Source organism: Peromyscus eremicus, chromosome 7 (genome assembly GCF_949786415.1).
Source record: "Peromyscus eremicus chromosome 7, PerEre_H2_v1, whole genome shotgun sequence".
Classification (NCBI taxonomy): Eukaryota; Metazoa; Chordata; class Mammalia; order Rodentia; family Cricetidae; genus Peromyscus; species Peromyscus eremicus.
Window position 1 is genome coordinate 113,560,382 of NC_081422.1, and position 22,738 is coordinate 113,583,119.

The 22,738-nt window shown below is 43.2% G+C and overlaps 1 protein-coding gene across 1 annotated transcript in view; it reads right to left on the bottom strand.

Annotated features, from left to right (window-relative positions):
• Positions 1-506: 506 nt before the first annotated feature.
• Scn11a (sodium voltage-gated channel alpha subunit 11) overlaps positions 507-22,738 on the bottom strand; it is a 72,303-nt gene continuing 50,071 nt past the window's right edge. Inside the window, exons 20-26 of the mRNA XM_059267179.1 lie at positions 17,594-17,695; positions 16,920-17,189; positions 15,559-15,612; positions 12,508-12,649; positions 6,419-6,519; positions 4,862-5,132; positions 507-1,768 (exon numbers count right to left, since the gene is read on the bottom strand). Of these exons, the coding sequence (XP_059123162.1) occupies positions 741-1,768; positions 4,862-5,132; positions 6,419-6,519; positions 12,508-12,649; positions 15,559-15,612; positions 16,920-17,189; positions 17,594-17,695 (1,968 nt within the window). The 3' untranslated portion in view covers positions 507-740. The remainder of the gene's footprint in view (positions 1,769-4,861; positions 5,133-6,418; positions 6,520-12,507; positions 12,650-15,558; positions 15,613-16,919; positions 17,190-17,593; positions 17,696-22,738) is intronic.

A 22,738-nucleotide genomic window follows, 5' to 3' on the forward strand; every position in this document is an offset into this window, starting at 1 on the left:
AACCTGTGACTGCTGAAACACAGGCCTCTTCCTTGAGAAGAACCCACTGCTAACACCTTCCTGACAGATTGCTGGCTCCAGGCCATATTAAACCACAGCTTACACAACCACCACCAAGAGGGACATTTCAGCCCACTGTCCCAATGAAACACAAACTGGATGTTTTGTTTATCTATTTATTTGTTAGACACCTGTGACAGAGATCAGAGCTTCTAAAGATGGTGCTAACTGACAAGTCAAGATCATGCTTCCAGTTTGAGCTATACACCCAAAATACTTAGAGCTGGTAGAGACAAATTCAACAAGCTATTTGCTTATTGCAGGTTTTGACTTTTCATTTAACATGCAAAAGAGACATGAAAAATTAAATAGACACCTTGGGAAATGTACCGAGAACACAACCTAAGATTTTCATGTGATTTTTTTTCCTTCTCATTCTTTTATATTTACATAATTTGAACTGTATTTCAAGCCTACCATTACCGTGGATGTCTTTTGCGCCCTTTCCATGTCTTTCTTCATTAAACCAGCCCCAGTGATTCCTGGGTAGCCTTATCTTAAATCCCTTTGAGCATCATTTTTAAATGAACACTAATATATCACCTCTTTTAGCACAGAAAACAAATGAATGGCTCGTTCAGGGAGTCCACTGCTTATTCGTAGGCTGAGCTATGGCTCCCTAGAGCTCAGAGGCTGGAGGCTAAGCTGTGAGGCTGTGAGGTAGGGGTGAAGGTGAGGGCTCAGTCATAGTGAACCTTGACCTTGGCCATATCCAAGCTAGACAAGTCTCCATTGCAAAATGTTTGGTGTGATGAACTTGACCTGTCTCGTAGCTTCAACTTGATCACCTTCTCCATGTGTTTTCGGAAGGCCCTTTGGATGACAGCAGCGCATAGCTCCTCCTCCTTTCTCTTGGTGGTGGTGACAATGGGCTCGTACAACTTTCTGAAAGGATTGGCCTCCATGAACTTCTCCTCCATCATTGCCTTCATGGTATCTAAGCCACTAGAGTTCCCGAGGACCCTGGTGGTGAAGGCAAAGAGAACATCCATGCAGTGGAGGCGATCACCAGTCACCATGGGCAGGTCCATCACTAGAAACTGAAACTTGTTAGGCTTGGCCACACGCAACGGCTCAGGCAGGGCATCGGCAAAGTCAGAGAGGGCCGAGTACTGGATGAACTGTGTTGCTTCGGGATCAAACTTCTCCCAGATCTCATAGAAGATTTCAAAATCATCTTCACCCAGAGGGTCCTCGCTTTCTTCTGTGGCCGTATTGAAGTTCTCTAGGATCACGGCAATATACATGTTGACCACGATGAGAAAGGAGATAATGATGTAACTGACGAAGTAGATTATGGCTATCAGTGGCTGCTGACAGTTGTCTTGGGAGGAGGAGTTGGAGGCTTTGGAATTCAGCATGGGGCTAAGGAGAGCATCCCAGCCAGCTGAAGTGGTTATCTGGAAGAGACAGAGCATGCTGCCTGAAAACGTTTTGAAGTTGAAGATGTCATCGATTCCAGAGCCGTGCTCCACTTTGGAAAAACAGTTCATCCCAAAGATGGCATAAATGAACATGACCAGGAAGAGCAACAGACCAATGTTGAAGAGAGAGGGGAGAGACATCATCAAGGCGAAGAGGAGTGTCCTGATGCCTCGGGCGGCACGAACCAGTCTGAGGATTCGGCCAATCCTCGCCAAGCGAACGATTCTGAAGAGCGTGGGTGGGAAAGGAATGTCACTGTGCTCCAGGCCAGAAACCAAGGTACCTAGAGAGGGAGGACCAGTGAATTCCCAGCATGCACTCCAGTTTTGAACCCAGCCAGTCTTCCACCTCAGAATCCCACTGGGGCCAACATGTTATCCACACTTGGTCATTTATATACAAAACTAAGAAATGTCCACCTGCGTTTCAATTTGAAAAACAATCTCTAAGGGCCATACAATTATAGATGGGACTTTAGATGGGGGCTGGGAGGCATATGCCATTGAAGACAAGTAAAGAAACTATAGGGCAATTTATAAAGAGTTATTACCTATGTTGCATTTTCTTTTTAGCTACCCATGGGGCAACACCTACCATGATTTTCCCTATTTACTTAATGCAGATGGAAAACAGGCCATTTTTTTTCACACATTGAGTGTTTCAGAGTGCATGAAGAAATTTCTGCTGAAGTTTGCCTTAAGCCTTGATTGAGCTACAGAGAGAAATTGTGGAATCTGAGAGAACCAGGTTTATCAGAAGGGACAGGTGTTTATCACCTAGGGTTCCAATACAGCCCTCTGCAGGTGAAGACAGACTAGCCGCTGTGGGGGTGGGGAGCTGGAGGGAGGTGGTGGCCTGAGATGCTCCTCTTTAGTCCACAGCTGCCCACTAAGCTCTCATGTTTGACATTCTGCTCACTCCAAGGATATCACTGAGGTGTCCAGACTCACAAAGCTTACATATGCAGTTGAGAGACATGTTCTCTGTTGTAGACACCCCAGAAATGGAGTCCCAAACAGAGCTTTGCACAAACTGATGAATATTTGGGCCTAAAATGTCACCCTGTTCTTGCCTTGCCTGCTCAGCAGGTAAGAGCCAGGGGGTATTAAGGAGTTTACATTTTGGCCCAAATATTATAGAATGGCTGGAACATGCTTGCCTTGTGTAGACATGGTTTTCCCCTCGCTCTGAGGTCATTAGGGATCACGACAGTGAAATGTTTCTGCCAGTCTCCTAATGACTACAGAGAATTCACTAGTGGTACCTCATCATCTGAGTGTGAAAAAGTGAGCAGATGATCCTAACAAGGTGTGATGGCGTCAACTCAGCACCACCGGCCCTTTCAGGCTTAGCCTTAACTACTTCCTGGACTAATCAGGCCTGTATGAATGTGCCCCTTCTCTGAGTACAGCTTTTGTGAGCCACGTGATTTGGTGTTCAAACTAAAATGAGTGAGTCCTATTCACCAATTGGACTGCTAACTCCTAGAGAGAGGTTCACTTCTACTCACACTCATTTGGCACGACTGTGAAAGCTGAGGAAGGAGCTTGGGAAGGTGTGGAGGTCAGGTGTTGGATGTGGACACACAAAGGTACATGGAGTTCTGCCCACGCTAGTGAACAGAATTTGGCTTCATGTGAAGATTTGTCCTATGCTGGAGCAGAATTTCTAGTAGCATGTGTGACTTCAGTCATCCGGAGCTGTTGGATCTCAGAGATATTTCTAGAAGCTGCACAATGCCCAGCATGTGCTGGAAGGGGGGATAGAATGATGAGCCCCTTTGCATGTGGGCAGAAGGGCTCATGACCACTCCCTTTGGGGGTGGGGAGGTTGCACACATCTGATCACCATTCTCTAACTTCTATTGATGTCAGTTTCACCAGAACTTGTGATTGGGACTGATTAATAAAGATCATAGGTCTATTTTGCCACCAATATGTGGGTCTATTTAAACTATCTACATAAACCTCACAGCTTTGAACCCAGGCAGACTCTCTGAGACAATCGGCATCACCTAGTAGCAAGAGAAACCGAACAATCAGCTCTAACACCTGTGACGCAGCCTTTCCAAGATGGGACTGAATCACTCATCTGTAAAATGCAGCTCTCCTTGTCTTTGTTGCATCCTGAACTATGAGAAAGCCTCTTGCCGCTGCCCCTCCCCCCACTACACAACGTAAAAAGTGAAGTTAAGTCAGAGGTGACAGCTCACGCCTATACTCTGAGCGCTCGGGAGGCTGAAGTAGGGGGGTTAAATGAGTTTGAGGCCAACCTAAGCTATGTGATGAATTCCACATCAGCCTGGACTAGAGTGAGACTCCATCTAAACATTCCTCCTCACATAAGAGAGAACGTCAAATTAATGGATTAGTTAAAATCAAACTTCAGAGGCTCCCATAAACTAATGGTTTAGCCATGTGGAAGCTTGCTTAACACGCACAAGGCTGAGTCCGATTCTCAGCACTGGAGGGGAAAGTAAGAGAGAGGGCTGGAGAGATGGCCCGGAGATTAAGAGCGTGAACTCCTGCTGTTGTTCACTTGGTCACCAGCCCCCGCACCAGGGCTTTACAACAACCTATAACTCCAGATCCAGATAGTCAATGTCTTTGGCCTTGGTCTCCTTGGTCACCCATACACATAATTTTAAAATGATAAAAAATAAAAATTTTCCAAAAAAGTAAGAAAGAAAGGAAAACAAAAGAAGAGAATAAAGTATACGATAATAATTATCTTTCTTCTGTTAAGTTTTATGGTTTATGGAGCATGTCTGTGGTTATGAAAAACCCACTGATTATACAAAGAGGCTTGCTGGTGAGTGGAGTCAAAGCAGTTGAGACAAGTATAGCCCACACTGGCTTGTAAACACAGGATTCAGGATAAAGAATACAGACTGTTTATCATGTGAGACAGTCTTGACACCTGAGTGGGAGGCAAGGGAGTCCCAGAGATGTCACGTAGTCCAACAGCTGCTCTGGTACCCTTGTGGGTTTTGAACACAGGCACCAACATCGGTACCAATGGCCAGACTCCTAAAACCACAAACCGCCCGATAGGGTTCACAGTGGCACAGAAGAGGTAGAATTCCAGAGCACCCACCTGAGATGTCAGGAACCACTGCAAAAACTGTTAGTGGAGAGACTGTTTCCTTTCATTGAACAAGCGGATTCAACTGTGTGCACAGTCAAGAAAACGGAAATCATTGCCTTGTGGCAACTTCCCAGCAGGGCATGCCTTCCATAGCCCTCCCCCATCTTCCCAGATACTACATTAAGCCTAATCTGTAGCTTTGTGGAGAAGCTTGACACACTTCCAAAAGATTATCTTTAGGTTTATTTCTGCCTCACCCTGGAAAGTCCTGGCTACTGGTTTTACTTACTAATGATAGAAAGAACCACGACCACACAATCAAATAAATTCCAGCCATTGGTGAAGTAGTACTGCCTCAAAGCAAAGATTTTGATGAGACACTCTATGGTAAAGATGACCACAAAGGCTATGTTGAGAATATCAAAGGTTTCCTTCACTTGTTTGGTCTGGCCTTCAGATTCAGCCATCATGATAACCATATTTAGGACAATAAGACCCAAAATGATGACATCAAAGACTTGGCTTGTAACCAGGTCAAACACAAAGGCTTGGCATTTGTTCTGAGGAAGAAAAAGAAAGAATAAAATTATGCCATTAAACAACAAAATATATTTTCTCTTACAATGAAGGCAGTTCCTTGAAATATACACAGACCCCTTTCAAAGGACAAGAAATTCTTACAGCCTCCCATTGTTACTTTGTTTCAAATTCAATTGGGTGACTGTTTTTAATGTGCTTAGGCTTTTCTTTTAATTCTACTTTAAAACAAAAACAGAAATCAAAAATATCCTCAGGAGCAATACAACTTGGGTGGTGTGATGGACTATGATATGATGGACAGTGGTGTGATGGACGGTGGTGTGATGGACGGTGGTGTGATGGACGGTGGTGTGAAGCTGGTATAAAACAGCTCATGTAGGCTTCAACAATATAAAGATAAGCCTCAATGTCCATATCTGCATTTACCTAAGAGAAGAATGCAGAGAACATCTACTTATCTTGGACAAAAATGGAACAGACATTTCCAAGGCTCTGTTTCCATTTAGAATAATTAGAACTTCAGCAAAACTCTGCATTAAAGTAATTCTCAAATGTTAGTTGTTAGTTCTGGTTGGAATAGGCTAGAAAAACAGCGTCCCAGCCCAACAATTGCTAAAGATGGAGAACTGATTGTTTCATAGGCTGACTGGAGGTGATGTTGAACATGAGTTCCTTTTTTTTTTTTTTTTAAAGTTTTCAATTTTTTAAGATTTATTTTAGCTGGTTGTAGTAATGTATGTCTTTAATCCCAAGCACTTGAGAAACAGAGGCAGGAGGGTCTCTATGAGTTCAAGGTGGCCTGGTCTACATAATGAGTTCCAGACCAGCCAGAGCTACAGAGAGACCCTGTGTCAAAGAAAATAAATGTATTGTTCAGGCTCTTTGTAATGAATATGCATGTCTAATTTTCCTAAGGACTTGGGTGCATCTTGGCTTTTTTTTTTTTACGTTCTAAGATAACACATATAAATATTTTAAAGATCCTAGGGGCCTGGAGAGATGGCTAAGTGGTTAGGAATGTATACTACTCTTACAAAGGACCAGAGTTCAGTTCCTAAGCATCTGTGTCAAGTGGCTCACAATTGCCTTTAACCTCTGCTCTGGGGGATCTGATGCCCTCTTCTGGCCTCTGTAAGCACTGCACTCACATGAACATTCAGACACAGACACATTTACACAAATAATTTGAAAACAATAAAAGGAATACTTCCTTTAAAGTTAACAGGAGATTTTTTTTTTTTTTTAGAAACCTGTGCCCCTCACAATCTTGCATCCAATGCGTGTATTTAGTGTCAGGTGCTCTCACCAGTGGCCTTGGGATGGGTTTTTGAGGTTTTTTGGTTCCTAACTTTTTCATTGCATTGTAGTACTTCTTCTGTTCTTCTGTCATAAAAATATCTTGACCACCTAAGTACACAGAGAGATCAACAGCTAGTTAGTTACCGCTAGCCTAAGTACACGGAGAGATCAACAGCTAGTTAGTTACCACTAGATATGTTTGTGAATCAAGTCCTGAATTTTTAGAAATAATTTTAAAGTTGCATGTCACTTTTATCAATAGTTCATATTCCAAAGGGAATTGAAAGAATATTGACTCAGAGACCAGAAGGAAAATTGATTTTAAAATAAGGGATAAAAGAGAAATAAGGTCATTTCAATCAGTTATAGCTCACTTTTTAGAACATAAAGTTTACATTTTCTTTATACAATCTTTTTAAAAACTAAATACAGTTCAGCTTGCATAAATTAAAACATAATAGAAAATATGCTATATTAGACTTCTCTACTAGTAATTAGCAACAAAAACCTTGGAATAAAATTCTATAGAAGAGGAAGGAGATGCAGGGAAGGGGGGTAAAGGAGGAAGGGGGTGTGACTAAAGCTTGTTACAGACGTGGATGAACATGTTAGTTAACATGAACCCACAATCATATGCACAGACAACTGGGTGAAATTTTAAAAAGAGAGAGAAAATGCTATAAAAATAGTACTGAAATTATCTTAAATAATTAATGTAACATTTCTACTAAAAGTTAATTAAAATCTTCCCAGAACAATTCTTAAGAAAAAACATATGAGTTTTAAATATTTTCACTACTAATAAGGAAAACAAGCTAGGATTTTCATTTCTAGAAATTCATGGAACAAAAAAATCTAGAAATATCAGATGAAATAGAACAGAATTCTTTAGAAACATGTAACTGAACTTTTTGGGGGAAAAAATAGAAAAGAAAAGAAAGTGTCCAGGCTCTGAAAATTAAGAGATAAGAAACAAAATGGTGAGTTTGTCCCAAAGCCACTGCTGGAGGCTGGAGAGATGGTTCAATGGTTAAGAGTGAACTGCTCTTGCTTGGCTCCTTGGCTCCCAGAGCTGACATCAGACAGCTCACAACCATCTGTAACTCCAGCTCCAGTGGATCCCATGCCCTCTTCTGGCCTCTTCAGGCACTGCACTCATGTGCTTGTATACACACACACACACACACACACACACACACACGCACGCATGCACGCGCACACACACACACACACACACACATACACAAATAAAAATAACATCTTTTTTTAAAGGGAAGGAAAGTGTCCCCAGACAATGAAAGCCAACAAAAGACTCAGTTCCCACTAGCAGTAAAATGCTGCTCTTCTCCAATCATTTGACTGCAGGCTCGTATCTACTGGGCTTGGGTTTGAATTTTCTTGTGTGGACCAAGCTTATACAGTTCTAAAAATCAGCCTAGTTACCTGGTTGCTTTTGGATGCTGGGCAGAAGTAAATCATATTCATTATAATAGTGTCAGCTTGACTTCCTAAGACTGTAATACATATGCTTGGGATAAAGACAATGAGTACCTGTATATTTAAAATATTTATTTTTGTTTTAAATTATGTTGTATGTATGCTTGTGTGTGGGTATGTTAATGTGAGTACAGTTGCCTACAGAGGCCAGAAAAGGGAATCTAATGCCCTAGAGCTGGAGTTAAAGACAGTTGTGAGCTGTTCAACCTGGGTGCTGGAAACCAAACGCTGGTCCTCTGCAAGAGCTATGCATGTTCTTGGCCTCTGAGCCATTTCTGTAGCTCCCTACCTATAGAAATTTTAATTTTTCATCATCCCCTGTGCTCTTGAGACCAAGTTTCTCAGTGCAGAAAAGAGAAAACACATCAGAAAAGAGGGGAAGTGAACCATTAGACACCTGTTTCTACATCTGTATTTCCTTGTAGCTTTGAACTTGAAGTAGCTCTCTCTCTCTTTCTCTGTCTCTGTCTCTGTCTCTGTCTCTCTCTGTCTCTCTCTGTCTCTCTCTCTCTCTCTCTCTCTCTCTCTCTCTCTCTCTCTCTCTCTTTCTCTGGAAAGACCTAGAAACAATGACAGTGCCTGTACCAGAACATGGTTTTGAAAACTCCCAGCATTCATGAGCAAACTGGCCGGTGCAGACAGAGGGAAGAGGGTCCATCTTAAACCTGTGTCTTCCTGTCACTCAGACACAGAAATGCTGCCAAGTAAAAGGGACTTGTTTTATCCGAATTCTGATTTGGGCCCAAAACTTTAATATAAAGAAACAAATAAAAAGGTAAAAATTAATAAATCAGGAAAATTAAAGATATCTGTGAGTGTTTACATTTTTTTAAAAAAAGTCAGTGATCTCAGGTGAAGAACTTAAGGATGTCTCTGCCCAAAGGACTTAGAAAAACAAGGACAAATCAGAAGATGGGAAGAGATAAAGTGGGTCATGACAGCAATTAATGAAATGGACAGTAAGAGAAGAATGCAAAGAAGTGAAGAAACTGGGACTTGGTTCTTTGAAAAGATAAACAAGACTGAAAAACTTTTAGTCACTATTAGTCTCTCTAAGATTAAAAAAAAAACAACTAATTAGTAGAGCTAGAGACATAAAGGAGTCATACACGCTAACCACATACAGAAACACACCCCAAAAAATTTGCCAAAATGAAGTTCATTATTTTGTATACTAACTTAGAAAAATAAAGCCACACATGGTAGGTAGCTTGTGTATGTAATCCTGGTAGTTGGGCGCTGAGGCAGAAGGAGGCCAGCCTGAGCTACCCTGTGAGTTCCAGGCTAGCCTGTCTCAAAATATCAACAACAATAATAATAATAATAATAATAATAATAATAATAGCAGCAGCATTGACTATCTTACTAAAGAAAATTAAAATGGCGTATGACACCTGAATAGAGACAACTTGATGAATTTGAAGAATTCATGTGAAGTTTTTTGGGTAATATAGTGACATTGTTGTGGTTATGTTTGAAACCAGACATATGGGTGTAAGCAAGAGGGCTCAGCAGGTGAAGGAGCCTGACTCTGCCTCACAAGCCTGGAGACCTGAGTTCAATCCCCAGAACCCACATAAAGATTGAAGGAGAGAACTGATTCCACAAAGCTGCCCTCTGATTTCTACATGTTCCATATACCCCAGTATACCATGCACATGTACTATAATAATAATAATAATAATAATAATAATAATAATAAATGACGTTTAAAACAAGTTTGAAAAAAAAGTTTGAGACCAACCTGGGCTTCATTGTGAAACCCTGTCTCAAAAAAATAATCGATAAAAAACAGCAGACTCCAAAATTTAACTCTTCCTGGGACTGTTCTTTGTTTTTCTGTGATAAAAAAAAAACATATGTTTTGAAATATTTATAATGAAATGAATCCCACAGTAGGAGTCTATGGGGGTGTCTCTGGCAGGAGGATGTTCTTCAGTATTAAATGTTACGCTGGGTGCTGGGTGTTTTAGGTTCACTCTAGAATATTCTTATACACTTGAAATTTTCCAAAATAAAAAAAAAATAATAATAAAACAAAAAGATGCTACGGTGTGATCCACAAAAGGCTTCCCAGCTGTGGGGTTAAGTCGAAGCCGCAAGGCTGACATCCAAATTGCTGGTATTGATTGCAATCAGGACCAGCATTACAGAGGGGACCCAAAGTCACTCCTCCTCCCTGCACAGCCGACTCAGTGAGGCTGTGCCCCAGCAGCACAGGACTTCCTGCAGATGCTGAGGTTAGTCAACAGCAAGGTGATGTTCAGATGAATCAGAAGAGGCCAATGGAAAAATGTAGAAGAGCCTTAGCATAGTTACAACAACCAAAGAGCAAACGCTGAGCAGAGGGGCTGGGAACCCACCTTATGTTCTCAAAGAAAAGAAAGCCCAAAGGGGGAGTTTGATTCCACAAAAATACTCAAGTCTCTAAGTTAAAAAAAAAAAAGTTAATGCAAAAATGTGGGAAGGGGGGATGGCTCAGTGAGTGAAGTACCTGGTGTGCAAGAATGAGAACCTGAGTGTGACCCCTGGGACCCACATAAAAAGCCCATGGGGCTGGGTGTTGTGGCTAAGTGGTAGAGCACTTGCCTAGCATGGACAAGGCTGTGGGTGTCATCTCAACACTGAAAAAATAAAGCATACAAAAGCTGAATGTGGCAGCATATGCCTGTAATCCCAGCACTGGGGAGGCAAAGACAGGCGGACACCTAGGGACAAATCAGTAAGTTCCAGTTCAATGAGAGAGAGACTCTGCCTCAAAAAAATAAGGTGGAGAGATACTGGGAAGATCCCAGTGTCAACCTCCAACTTCCACATACATGTACACAAGTATACACACACACACACACACACACACACACACACACACACAATATAAGAAGAAAGTCACAAAATAGACTTAGTAGATTGGATATATATAAGAAAAGGATGACAATTTGTCTTTAAAATAGCCAAAAGAAGTGAACAGATGGTCCTTACTAGTAGTTAGGACCACTGGTCTGTAACAAGGCATGAACCTCACTACTGAGCAGAGAAAGGAGCAGAAAAGCATGAGACACTTTGTGCATCTGTCTAGGAAAGAGACTGTAAATGAGCAGATGGTGAGACTCAGTGCAAGGCAGTCTCCGTCTGGAAGGTCCCTGGGCAACATCTCTGATGTTTTCATTACAGGAACTTATACTAAGAAAATAATCAGAGATAACCAGAATTTTAAGAATGCTCATGATTGGTCAAGCCAGGAAGAAATGTAGAAATGACTTAACCAGTAAAAAAAGAGACAAACAATCGGAGAAATTATGGTCTATAGTTCAGCTCCTGTGTGTGCTTGTGTGTGTGTATACAGGTATGTACATCCTTGTGTGTGCAGAGGCCAGAAAAAGACATTGTGTGTCTTGCCCTACCCCTCTCCACCTTCTTCCCCTGCAGCAGGGTCTCTCACTGAACCTGGAGCTAGGCTGGAAGCCAGCAAGTCCCAGAGGCCCTCTTGTCCCTGTGCCCCACAGCACTAGAGTTACAGGCATGTGGGAGCTGTGCCCAGCCCTTTACATGGGGATGGGGATTTGAACTCAGGTCTTCATAGTTGCACAGCAAACATTCCTACCCACAGAGTCATCTCTCCAGCCCTGAAAATTCTTAAAATGATTTTATAAAATAGGCTATGACTAATGAGGTCATACACCTCAAAATTAAAAGTATAAAATAATCCCAGTATATATATATATATATATGGTTAAGAAGTTGGCTGGAGAAATGGCTCAGTGATTAAGAGCACTGGTTGCTTTTAAAGAGGACCTGGGTTCAATTCCCAGCACCCATGTGGTGGTTCACAACCATCTGTAACTCCAGTTCCAGGGAATCTGACATCCTCTTCTGGCCTCCATGGGTACTACACACATGAGGTACACAGGCATACCAGCACACATTAAAAATTTTTTTTGCTTTTTTTAACTGAAGAAGATTATTCCAAATTATGCCAAAATGGTGAGGCATTGTCTAAAGTGGTCATCATTTGATGACTGATGTAGAGGAATCTAAACTGTCTTTTATTTTTCTGAATTTGCAGTGTTAGTCCAGAGCTCCAGAGGTTTTCAGGATCAGAAAAAGAAATATCAGATTGTTGCTGTCTGGGATGGGAGCCTGCCTAGCTCGCCTCTCCTGGTCATCTGTCAGAGCAGCTTAAGGAGACCTCCTCAAGCTGGTGGGAGCCAGGACACAACAACTCAGAGAGGAAAGCCTTTTTCTTTATTGTGCATAACAAAATACTCTTGAGATGTTGTTGATATATGACTGCAATGTCACACATGCTAATCATGCTAGTTACTAGTTTCTTCAGGGCCAATTAGCAGCAGCCTGAAACTCAACAATAATAATCTGAATTAAGACAGAGCTCAAATGCCATGTCTGAGCAGAATCCAGATTCCCTGCCCTTAGCTTTGAGAAGACCACTCTGGTCTTCTTCAGGCTAGAGAAGGCAGGATCCCTGGCTGCTCTTGAGTAGATCGGATTGGCTGCCCTGAACAGCCTTCTCCATGAGAATGACATTCCCTCAAAACCTTGGCAGAACTGGGTGAGACAGCCCAGCTGGGCCAGCATGCACACTTATCTTTTTCTGCTGCTGATTGAAGTTGTCAATAATAACACCAATGAAGAGGTTCAGGGTGAAGAATGAACCAAAGATGATAAAAACCACGAAGTAAAGATATGCAAGGTGATTCGCCTCAAAGCTCGGCTGCTCATCTTTCTGTTGGGGACATTTTAATAAGAGAAAAACGATTACTGAAAATTCAAGCCACCCTAGCTGCCTTGTCCAGAAGACCTGAGTGGATTTCCCCGGCAAGTTTAACCACATAGCATCTTGCTGGCAGCTGTGAACCGCTGGGCGCCTCTGGTTTGGTCCCTTGCTTAGCTCAAGGTGCACAAAGTGGGGGGATAGGAGGCAGGATGTTAGAGCTTTTCTCCCAAACAATGAGAAGCATTAAGGGATGAAAAGAGGGAAGGAATTGTCTTTTGAAAGTCTCCCAAATGTCTGTATGGATACACCATTGAGGATGTCCCAGCACTGGACACAACCACCTTAAAAAGAGGTAACCAGACTCCACCACTGTTCCACACACCCCAGATGTCACACTCTGACTGTGGCTGTGTCTTCTCACACATGGCCAGCACCTGGCACACCTTCTGAGAGTAGATTCTCAAGACACATGGATGAACATGCAGATGAATAAGTGAGTGAGTGAGCTCCTATGTGGTCAGTAGCTGATGACAAGCATGTTTTCCCAGCTCAGGGCATGTTTGAAACCACTCAAGATCCTTCTCAGCCAGTTTTCTCACTTCATCTATCTATCTATCTATCTATCTATCTATCTATCTATCTATCTATCTACCTAAGTACATGTATGTTACACATGCATCTGTATGTGCTTGTTCACATGTGTTGTGCATGTGCTTTTAAATTTTATTTATTTATCTACCCCTCCCCCCTCTGTGTGTGCGTGTGTGTGCGTGTGTGTGTGTGTGTGTATGTGTGTGTGTGTGTGTGTGTGTGTGTGTGTGTGTGTACGCCATAGTATGTATATGGAGACCAGGACAACTTGCAGGAGTTGGTTGGTTCTCTCCTTCCACCATGTGGGTCAGAGGGATCAAACTCAGCTTAATGGCAAATTACCCACTGAACCATCTTTCCAGGCCTCACTACCTTAGGCAGAGTCTCTCATTTGAACCCAGATCTCACCAGTATAGCTAGTCTGTCTAGCCCACTTGCTCCTGAGCTCCCATCTCCAAGTACTGGAATTATAGGCAGAGAAAGTTCCCATGCCAACCCAGCACCTATGTGGATTCTGGGGATCCGAACTCTGGTCCTCAATCATACACACATATCATACACACAAACACAAACAATAAAAAATTTAAATTACATATGGCATATGTAATTATGTGATTTAAATATTACAATAAATTATAACATTAACAGCTAAGTATCTACTATTAGCTTTGGCTTTCCAGGAATGAGGCTTTATTAATGTACTGAGAATTAAGCTAGTGATTTGTTGCTGTGCATTATCCACATACAAATGCCAGTCTGTGAAACTGATGAAACATCCATGCACACTCTCCTCCCTCAGCACTGCATCTCTCCTGTTCCCAGTCCACCTGTCTGCAGCCCTCACCTCATCTCAGGCATCAACTCTGAGGTTCCCCAATTACAGTAGCCACACATGTGTCATGATAAGAAACTAAGAAAACTTCCCCCACTGCTTCCATTCTTGACTCAATTGTCTGTTCACTGTCCAGCTCCGGGGAATGCCCTTCCAGTCCGTCAACTGAACCAAATGAGGAACAGGAAACAGACTGGACTGCTGAGTGCATTTCCAGCTTTAGGACTCAATGCTCACTTTCTCTTTCACTGAAACTCCACAGTTGGCAATCACCGCCTTTACTCCCCAATGAGCCTGAAGTCATGAGAAGTTACTCCTTTGCTCCAGTTTAGCTCAGTCTTAATGCTTCCCCATGGTTAGGACAAGCAGACTTTGAAAGGTGGTTTCCTGCTCTCCATCACTTGGAGATAAGCTAGAGGAAGTTGGGGTACCTTGCTTAGTCTCTGTCAACTTGACACAAACTAATGTCACCTGGGAAGAGGGAACCTCAACTGACAATGGCTTCTGTCAGATTAGCCTGGGGGAAAGTCTAGAGAGCATTTTCCTCATTCCTAATTGATGCAGGAGGACCTACCCCTAGGCAGGTGGACCCAAGTTATATAAGGAACATGGCTGAGCAAGCCAGAGGAAGTGTGCTAGTTTTACATCGACTTGACACACACTAGAGTCACTGGAGAGGAGGGAGCTGCAATTGAGAAATGTTTCCATAAGATGGGGCTGCAGACAAACTGTAGCACACAGCGAATTATGGGTGGTGCTCCCCCTGGACTGAGGGAGGGGGTGGTCCTGGGTGCTATAAGAAAGCAAGCTGAGAACACCATGGAGAGCAAGCCAGTAGGAAGCACCCTCCACGGCCTCTTCATCAGCTCCTGCCTCCAGGTTCCTGTCTGACTTAAGTTCCTACTTTCGTTTCTCCCCTTGATGGACTGTGATAGGTAAGCGAAACAAACCCTTTTCTCCCCTTTTGGTCAGGGAGTTTCCACAGCAATGGTAACCCTAAGAAGAACAGGAAGTAAGCCAGTTTTTCTCTGGGGTCTCTGCTTCAGTTCATGCTCCCAGGTTCCTGCCTTGAGCTCCTGACCTGGTTTCTCTCGGTGATAGCCTTTAACCTATAAGACTAAAAAACAAACAAAAACCCTCCTCCTCCCCCAAGTTGGTTTGGCCAGAGTTCTATCACAGCAATGGAAATCCAGGACACATGTGATTGTCTTGTTCCTATTAGGAGCCCCATTTCCTAAGTGAGTGGTTTTCATTTCTTCTCTTGCCATGCAGAGGAAATGTTGGATTCTATGGAATCCTGGGATGTCAGACTCAGCAGAATACATTAGAGCTCTTTTTATCAGGCAATATCTATACCATCATTTTGCCTCCAGAAGAACAAGACAGAGGATCTGGAATAATAAAGCCATCATGCAGGAAGCTGGGGCTGTCTGTGTTCTCATATCATCTCTGGTTTGAGCATACCATTCTAGAACATAGTGAGACATTGACTCACCCCTCTGGAATCAACAGCAGCATTCATAATGTCCAGCCAGCCCTTGTATGTTGCCTGAAACAGAAGTAGAAAAACAGACACAGCTGTAGACTTTTTCGACAGATGCGTGCCCTGCAAAAGCTTGCCAAACCCTTGGGCAGGTGTCCATCCTGCCCCAAAGAGAGTTCCTCACAAAAGAACAGTGGGAAGGACAGGAGGGGGATGCTGAACATTTTCTCTTTCTTCTTCATTCCCCCAAGACTAATGAGTTTTAAACAAAATAAATTTCTACACTGTAGGTTGCTTGGGAAGGGTCTTTCTGATAGCACATGGTTGTGCTACCTGCCTGACACCTGGCTGCTGTAGCTTGAAAAGAGAGCTGTTGAGAATGTCATGGCCTGCACCGAAGGATCCTCCTCTCTGGCAGGTGTTCTGAACAGCGAGCGAGATACCATGAAAGACAAGGCAAGCTGAATAGACCCTGAAAGGGGTATTACTATGTGTGATGGCTGATCTTCATTGTCAAATCGACTGGCTGTGAAATCACCTAGGAGACACACATTGGGGCATGTGGTAAAGGTGTTTCTGAGGAGGTTTAATTGAGAGGAGAAGATTCATCCTGAGTGAAGGTGGCACTATCCCACAGTCTGGAGGCCCGAAGTGAGTAAAAAGAAAAAGGCGATCTGAGCACCCAGATCCATCTCTTTTTGCTTCACTTCCTGACTGTAGAGCCAGTATGACCAGTGACCTCACGTTCCCACTGCCACATCTCGAGAATTCTCACCACCACATCTTCCCCACCACGGTGGTCTAGTCCCTCAAACCACGGGCAAAACTAACCTGCCTTGAGTTGCTTTCAGGTGCTGTGGTTAAATGAGAAATGCCCCACCCTCCCCCCACCCCCCTACTTTCGCAGGCTTGTGTTTGAACACTGGGCCCCACCTGTTGGTGCAGCTATAGACCTTAAGGAGGTGGGCCCTTGCTGAAAGAAGTGTGTCACTGGGGACAGGCTTTGAGATTTGTAGCCTGCCTCCCCTCCTGTGTGCAGATGAAATGTGATCATCCAGCATTTGAATCCCCCCACCACGCATTCCTCTGTGATGGACTGGATGCCCTTTGGAGCTATAAGCTAAAATAAAACCTCTTCCCTAGCTTGATTTTTGTTGAGCATTTTAGCATAGCAACAGAACAGTGACTAACGTGTCAACTAGTTTGTCAAAGAAATGAGAAAAGTAACTAGACTAGACACTCTCCATGAAAACTAATTCCCAAAGAGGCTGCCCCACCCCATGCCACCTCTGAGAATAGGACTAGAATCCAGTCTCAGTGGAGTCTGATCAGTGACTGATCAGTCTCCCAAGTTTTCTCTCCCCAGCACTTACCACTTGCAGCAGAGCGAGGTAGGCATTCGCCACATTGTCAAAGTTGACTTTCGGGACCTTCCACAAGTATTTGCTACCTTCACATTGGCTTCGGTTTTGAATTTTGATGTGACTGATGTATTCATTTATATCTGTCTCATTAATGCATCTTCCAAATTTCCCAGAAAAAAAATTTACTCCCAGGATGCAAAATATGAGCCAGAAAATGAGGCAGACCAGCAGGACATTGAGAATGGCGGGTATGGCGCTGATGAGGGCATTGACCACAACCTTAGGGAGGCAAGGCAGAGGAAAACGTAACAGGCAGGACACCCCAAAAGCTCTCCGTCTTCCCAGGAGGAACCCAGTGTGCAGGACTGGACCTCTGGAGTTATTTTGTCTTTACTATGATCATCTCTCTCCCAGCCCATAATGAGCTCTGCTTTCTGCTCATATGGCCACCAAGGACAACCTCAGAAGTGCCCTGTGAAGATGACGTTAGACACACGGGGCATGTCTTTCCCTAGGATGCTGACGGGAAGACAGAGGCTGCCTTGGCTGTCAAGAGACAGACCACAGCATACATAGTCTTTTCTCTACTTTTCATAGTCCAGGCCTGGTCTGGTTACATAGAACCCCAGTAAAAGCTTAAGAAAAGCCTGTCCTGTTAGCTAAGTTTCCACCCATCCATGTACCTTCATTCCTTCAAACTGAGACAGCGCCCGCAAAGGCCTCAGTGCTCGCAGAGTCCGGAAGGACTTCAGGCTTGTTGAGTTCGTGACACTGACCACAGATACCTGTGGAAGAGACAATGCTTGGTGAGGACAGTTGCCTAGGCAGCCAGAACTGCCAGTGCAGGCTCAAAGGCGCTCTCTCTCTCTCTCTTTCTCTCTCTCTCTCTTTCTCTCTCTCTCTCTCTCTCTCTCTCTCTCTCTCTCTCTCTCTCTCTCTCTCCTTTCTCTTCTTCTCCCTTGGTGTATATACATGTACATGTCTGTCTATCTGTCTGTCTGTCTGTGTACCTGTGGGGGGGGGGATGCATGTGGAGACCAGACGGTCAACTTGTGGTGCTTTTCTCAATTTCTCTCCACCTTATTGAGCCAGGGTCTCTCACTGAACCTGGAGCCAAATAGGCTAGAATGACTGGCCGGTGAAGCCTAGTGTACACCTGTCTCTGCCTCCCTGGTCCTGGGATTACAGGTGTGTGCTAGCTACTGTGCCTGGGTTTTTACATGGATGCCAGAGATCCACACTTAGGGCCTCATGCTTACATGACTCTCTCTCCAGCACTATCGAGGACCCTATTTCTGAGATGTTAAGTACAGTGACAATCCAGGTCCTGCTGGAAGGGCAAGAGCAGTTGCAGTGAGAGGGATACGTTTGTGTCATTTGAGTCACAAAAGACGCTGAGAAACTGGTGTAAACTCAAGGGAACCAGATGGCCATGACATAGACACACAGGACAAGATCATAAATCAGACTGGGGCAGGAACATGTGTGAGATGGCTAGATTACAAAATCTGTGATCAACATTAAATACTTTTACTTAGATAATAGTAAAGTGCCTGCCTCCCAAGCATGTGGACCTGGGGGTGGATCCCCACTAGCCATGTGAAGAGCCAGGTGTGGAGGTACACGCCTGTCACCCTCGTGATGGAAGGTAGAGACAGAGGATCCCGAGGAGGCCAGCTAGTGTATGTACGTGGTGAAATTCCAAGCCTGCGGTTGACCTGCCAGCCATGCTAGGCTGCGCACATGCAAGCCCTTAGGTGCACTCACACAAATACACATGCATGTGCATGCATGCCCCAAAAAATAGAAATAAAAAGTGTTTTAATACATCATTTTTTAAATAAGGTTTGTATTTTGTTGGGAGAGTATTTAAGCAGTTTCCAGCAAACTCTACTCTGCTTTACTCTACTCAGAGAGAAAGGACGGTGAAGGGGAGCTGTTCTGGAGTACCAAAGCAAGACTCTCATATGGGAGGGGACATCCCATGGGGACATTATGCACTTATTCATCTGAGCCTCAGGCTAGTTTCTGTTCCATCAAATTTGGAGATAGCAATCAGATTCTCACACTAAAACAGCCATGATCTTTTCCACTCTCAATCACTGTTCAAGGGGGCAGGTCTTCTAGTGTGACTTTGTTTTTATTTGTATTTTTTCCTGACTGGCATTGATTATTCTGCTCTTTTTTGAGACCCCCATTAATGTATAATATATACAATTTATATATAATATATACAATTTGAATATAATATACAATTTATATTATACACCACCATGGTATACTACACGATTTGCTACTTCTTCCCCATTTTTTGTACATATGTGAGCACCTGCACTCCACCACACATGTAGAGGGCAGAGGACATCTTGCAGGCATATCTCCTCTCCTATCATGATCTGGCTCAATGCAAGCACCTTCACCTAATGCAATAACTCACTGGCCCATGCTAGTCTAACTGCTGTGGAATATCACAGGACACAGTGGTCATATTATATGGACCTGTTCTCCTTTGATGAATAGCTGGCTATAGTGATATTTTATTTGTACTGAAATGTGATTTTATTTGTATGTTAATAAATAAAGTTGCCTGGGGATCAGAGCTAATAGCAAGCCATAGCAGAGCTGGGCGTTGGTGGCACACGCCTTTAATCCCAGCTCTTGGGAGGCAGAGCTAGGCGAATCTCAGTGTGTTCAAGGATACAGCCAGCATGGAGACACATGCCTTTAATCTCAATACCAACCATAGAAGACCTGGAGGTCTGTACAGACAGGCAGTGACGAGGAGGTCATGTGGTTGGGTTTACAACCAATGAGAAGGCAGAACAGAAAGTCTATATAAAGACAAACACACAGGAAGTAGGTCTCTTGGCTGAAGAGAATAGCTACAACAGTGAAGGGTAAGGCTCTTAGCTCTGACCTCTTGGGCTTTCATCTCTGCATTGGCTCTGTTTCTTATTTAATAAGACGGTTACTTCTACACTAGGCTACCTCCTTTTCTTTGTTATAAGGAATATCATAAGCTGACAGACTTGTTTTTCTTGGGTATATATCCAAGAGTTTCCATTGGATCTATAATAGGAAGTAGCATGCCTAGATTATAAATAGGCACTATTTGTAATTTTATCAAATACCGCAAAACTTTCCCCATAATGACTATCCCAATTAAATTATTAGCAGCGATTAGAGATTCTAATTTCTAATACTCTTCTTGACACAGGTGTCACTTAATTGTAAAAGATGTTTTTCAATCTGAGTGATGCTAACTTTCACTTTCAAATGCATTTCTGTGCTGACTCATGAATTCAGTCTGCAATTATTCACACGTGAAAAAATGCAACTGGGTTTCTCCTGTCTGTGTCTTCGCTCGTTCTCGCCTTTGGGTGTCATTTTCTTTGTGATCTGTAATATATATATATATATATATATATATATATATATATATATATTATATACATATATATGTGTATATATATATACACATATATATATATAAATACCTGTCATGTACACCACAAATACTAAGTTCTGGGGTCTAATTTGTCTTAATCACAATTTTAGCATTGCTAAGTAGAAAAATAGAAGTTTTACATTTTAATGGAGTTGGACTTACTTATTTTTGTGTTTTAGGTTTGTGTTTTTCTACTCCAGAATTATTATAAAGATCATTATGTGGACTCTTTTAAACTTTTTTCCATTTATTAATTTATTTGTTGGAGGAGGACATTGTGTGGAGCTCAGAGGTCAGAGGGCAACTTGCAGGACTTGGCTCTCTCCTTCCACCATACAGGCTCCAGGGGTTGAACTCGGGTCATTGGGTTTGGTGGCAAGCACCTTTATCAGCTGAGCCATCTCGATGGCCCCTATTGTATGTAATCTTAATTGATTTATGTGTAATCTTGGTGGTTTTCATAAGAATTCCACCCCCCCCCCACACACCCTAGTAGGCTCAAATGCCTAGTCACCAGGGAGCGGAATTGTTTGATAGGATTATAAGGATTCGGAGGTGTGGCTTTATTGGAGGAAGTGTATCACTGGGGGAGAGGGGCTTTGAGGTTTCAAAAGCACATGCCAGACCCAGTCTTGCTCTGTCTTTCCCTGCAGATCAGGATGTAGCTCTCAGCTCCAGCACCATGCCTGTCATGCCTGCCCCATGCGCCCCACCATAATAATAATGTTCTAAGCCTTCAAAACCGTAAGCAAGCCCCCAGTTAAATGTTTTCTCTTATAAGAGTTACCATAGTCATGGCGTCTCCTCAAAGCAATAGGACAGGGACTAAGACACCTGCTGTTCACAGATGAGGAGACAAGAAGCTCACATGATCAGTTCCTAGATTCAGTTATGGAGCTGAAGAGCCATGAAACTGGGAGTTCCCTGCCACAGTCTATACAGTGTCAAGACCAACCCTGGGCCTCACAGGTGGATTGTCTTCTCTGTGACTCATAGGCACATAATTACAAATTTATGTTATGCTGTTTACATCTGTTGTTAGGTTTTGTTTATTTCCTTACCAATATTGCACTTGTCTTGGGTTGAACCAGCAATCCCAGCAAACAGGAGGTGAGGCAGGAGGATCAAGGTTCCAGTTCATCCTCAGTTCCACAGGGAGTTGGAGGCTAGCCTAGGCTACATGAGACCCTGTCTCAAAAACAAACAAGCAAGGGTTATGCTTGTCTCATTTGGATAGTTTGCAGTTTCCCTCTTCTATTCTTCAAAACACCTTGATTAATATTGAATTTGTTAAAACATAGTAAAACTTGCCTGTATAAACCATCTGGGTCTGTTGATGTTTTTTGACACTGTGGCTTTAGAATACTGTTTGATATATTTAAGGATTGCTGCTAGACTTTGACTATCTATTTTGAATTTGCTAAATTTAAATTATTTATAGGCTTCACTTGTGTGTTTTTGTCTTTATGTGCATGCACATTGTACATGCGCATGCAGAGACCCAGAAGTCAATGCCAGTGTTGCCTTCAACCACTCTCCACCTGATAAGTCTCAGTAAACCTGGAGCTCACCAGTTTGGCTAGTGAGCACCAGGGATCCTCCGATCTCTACCCGCTCAGAGCTGGAATTATCGCACCTTGTAGATGTGCCTGGCTCTTGTGCATGGGAGCTGGGGATCTGAACTCAGGTCCATGCTTGCACATCAAGCACTTGGCCAACTGAGTCACCACCCCAGCCCCTTCCCTACTTTCTTAAGTAGATGTGGAATCAACATAATGGTGGGAAGAATGTATGTGTTAAAGCTCTGCGCCCTAGAGTGAGACTTCCTAGGTTTGAATCTCACCTCCACCTCTTCTCACCAGAGAGTCTCGAATAGTTCTTAGCCTTTCTGAGTTATTTTCTTCCTCTGAATACAGGGAAAATAAAAGTCCCTTCCACAAAGAGTGACTATGGCAAGAAGAGGGAAGAAGACATTTGGCACAGGTGGCAGGAAACGTGGCTGTTGGAAGGTTTTTTTTTCTCTAAATGTATCATGATGCCATCTTGGATTTGTGCCTGGTAGCCATGGCAACTAGAGCAGACAGGTAGAGTGCCAGCCAGGTCTGTGGAAATGCAGCTGTGGACATTCCCTAAGGGATCGAAGAAGGGAGACTTGAGATCCCTCTCCCAGCACAGATTGTCTTGGGAGTGGAGGGCTGATTGACAGCAGGACTCCATGATGCACCTTCCTGTAGAGGGGTGGGACTTTGCAGTGATGCAGCTGGTCTAGTGTCACCCACACACTGTAAGAAAGCCCCGTGGATTCATCCATCTCACTAAGTAAAACTTAGAAATTGGACTTTAGTATATCAGCGGCCATCCAGGATGAGTAAACAGACAC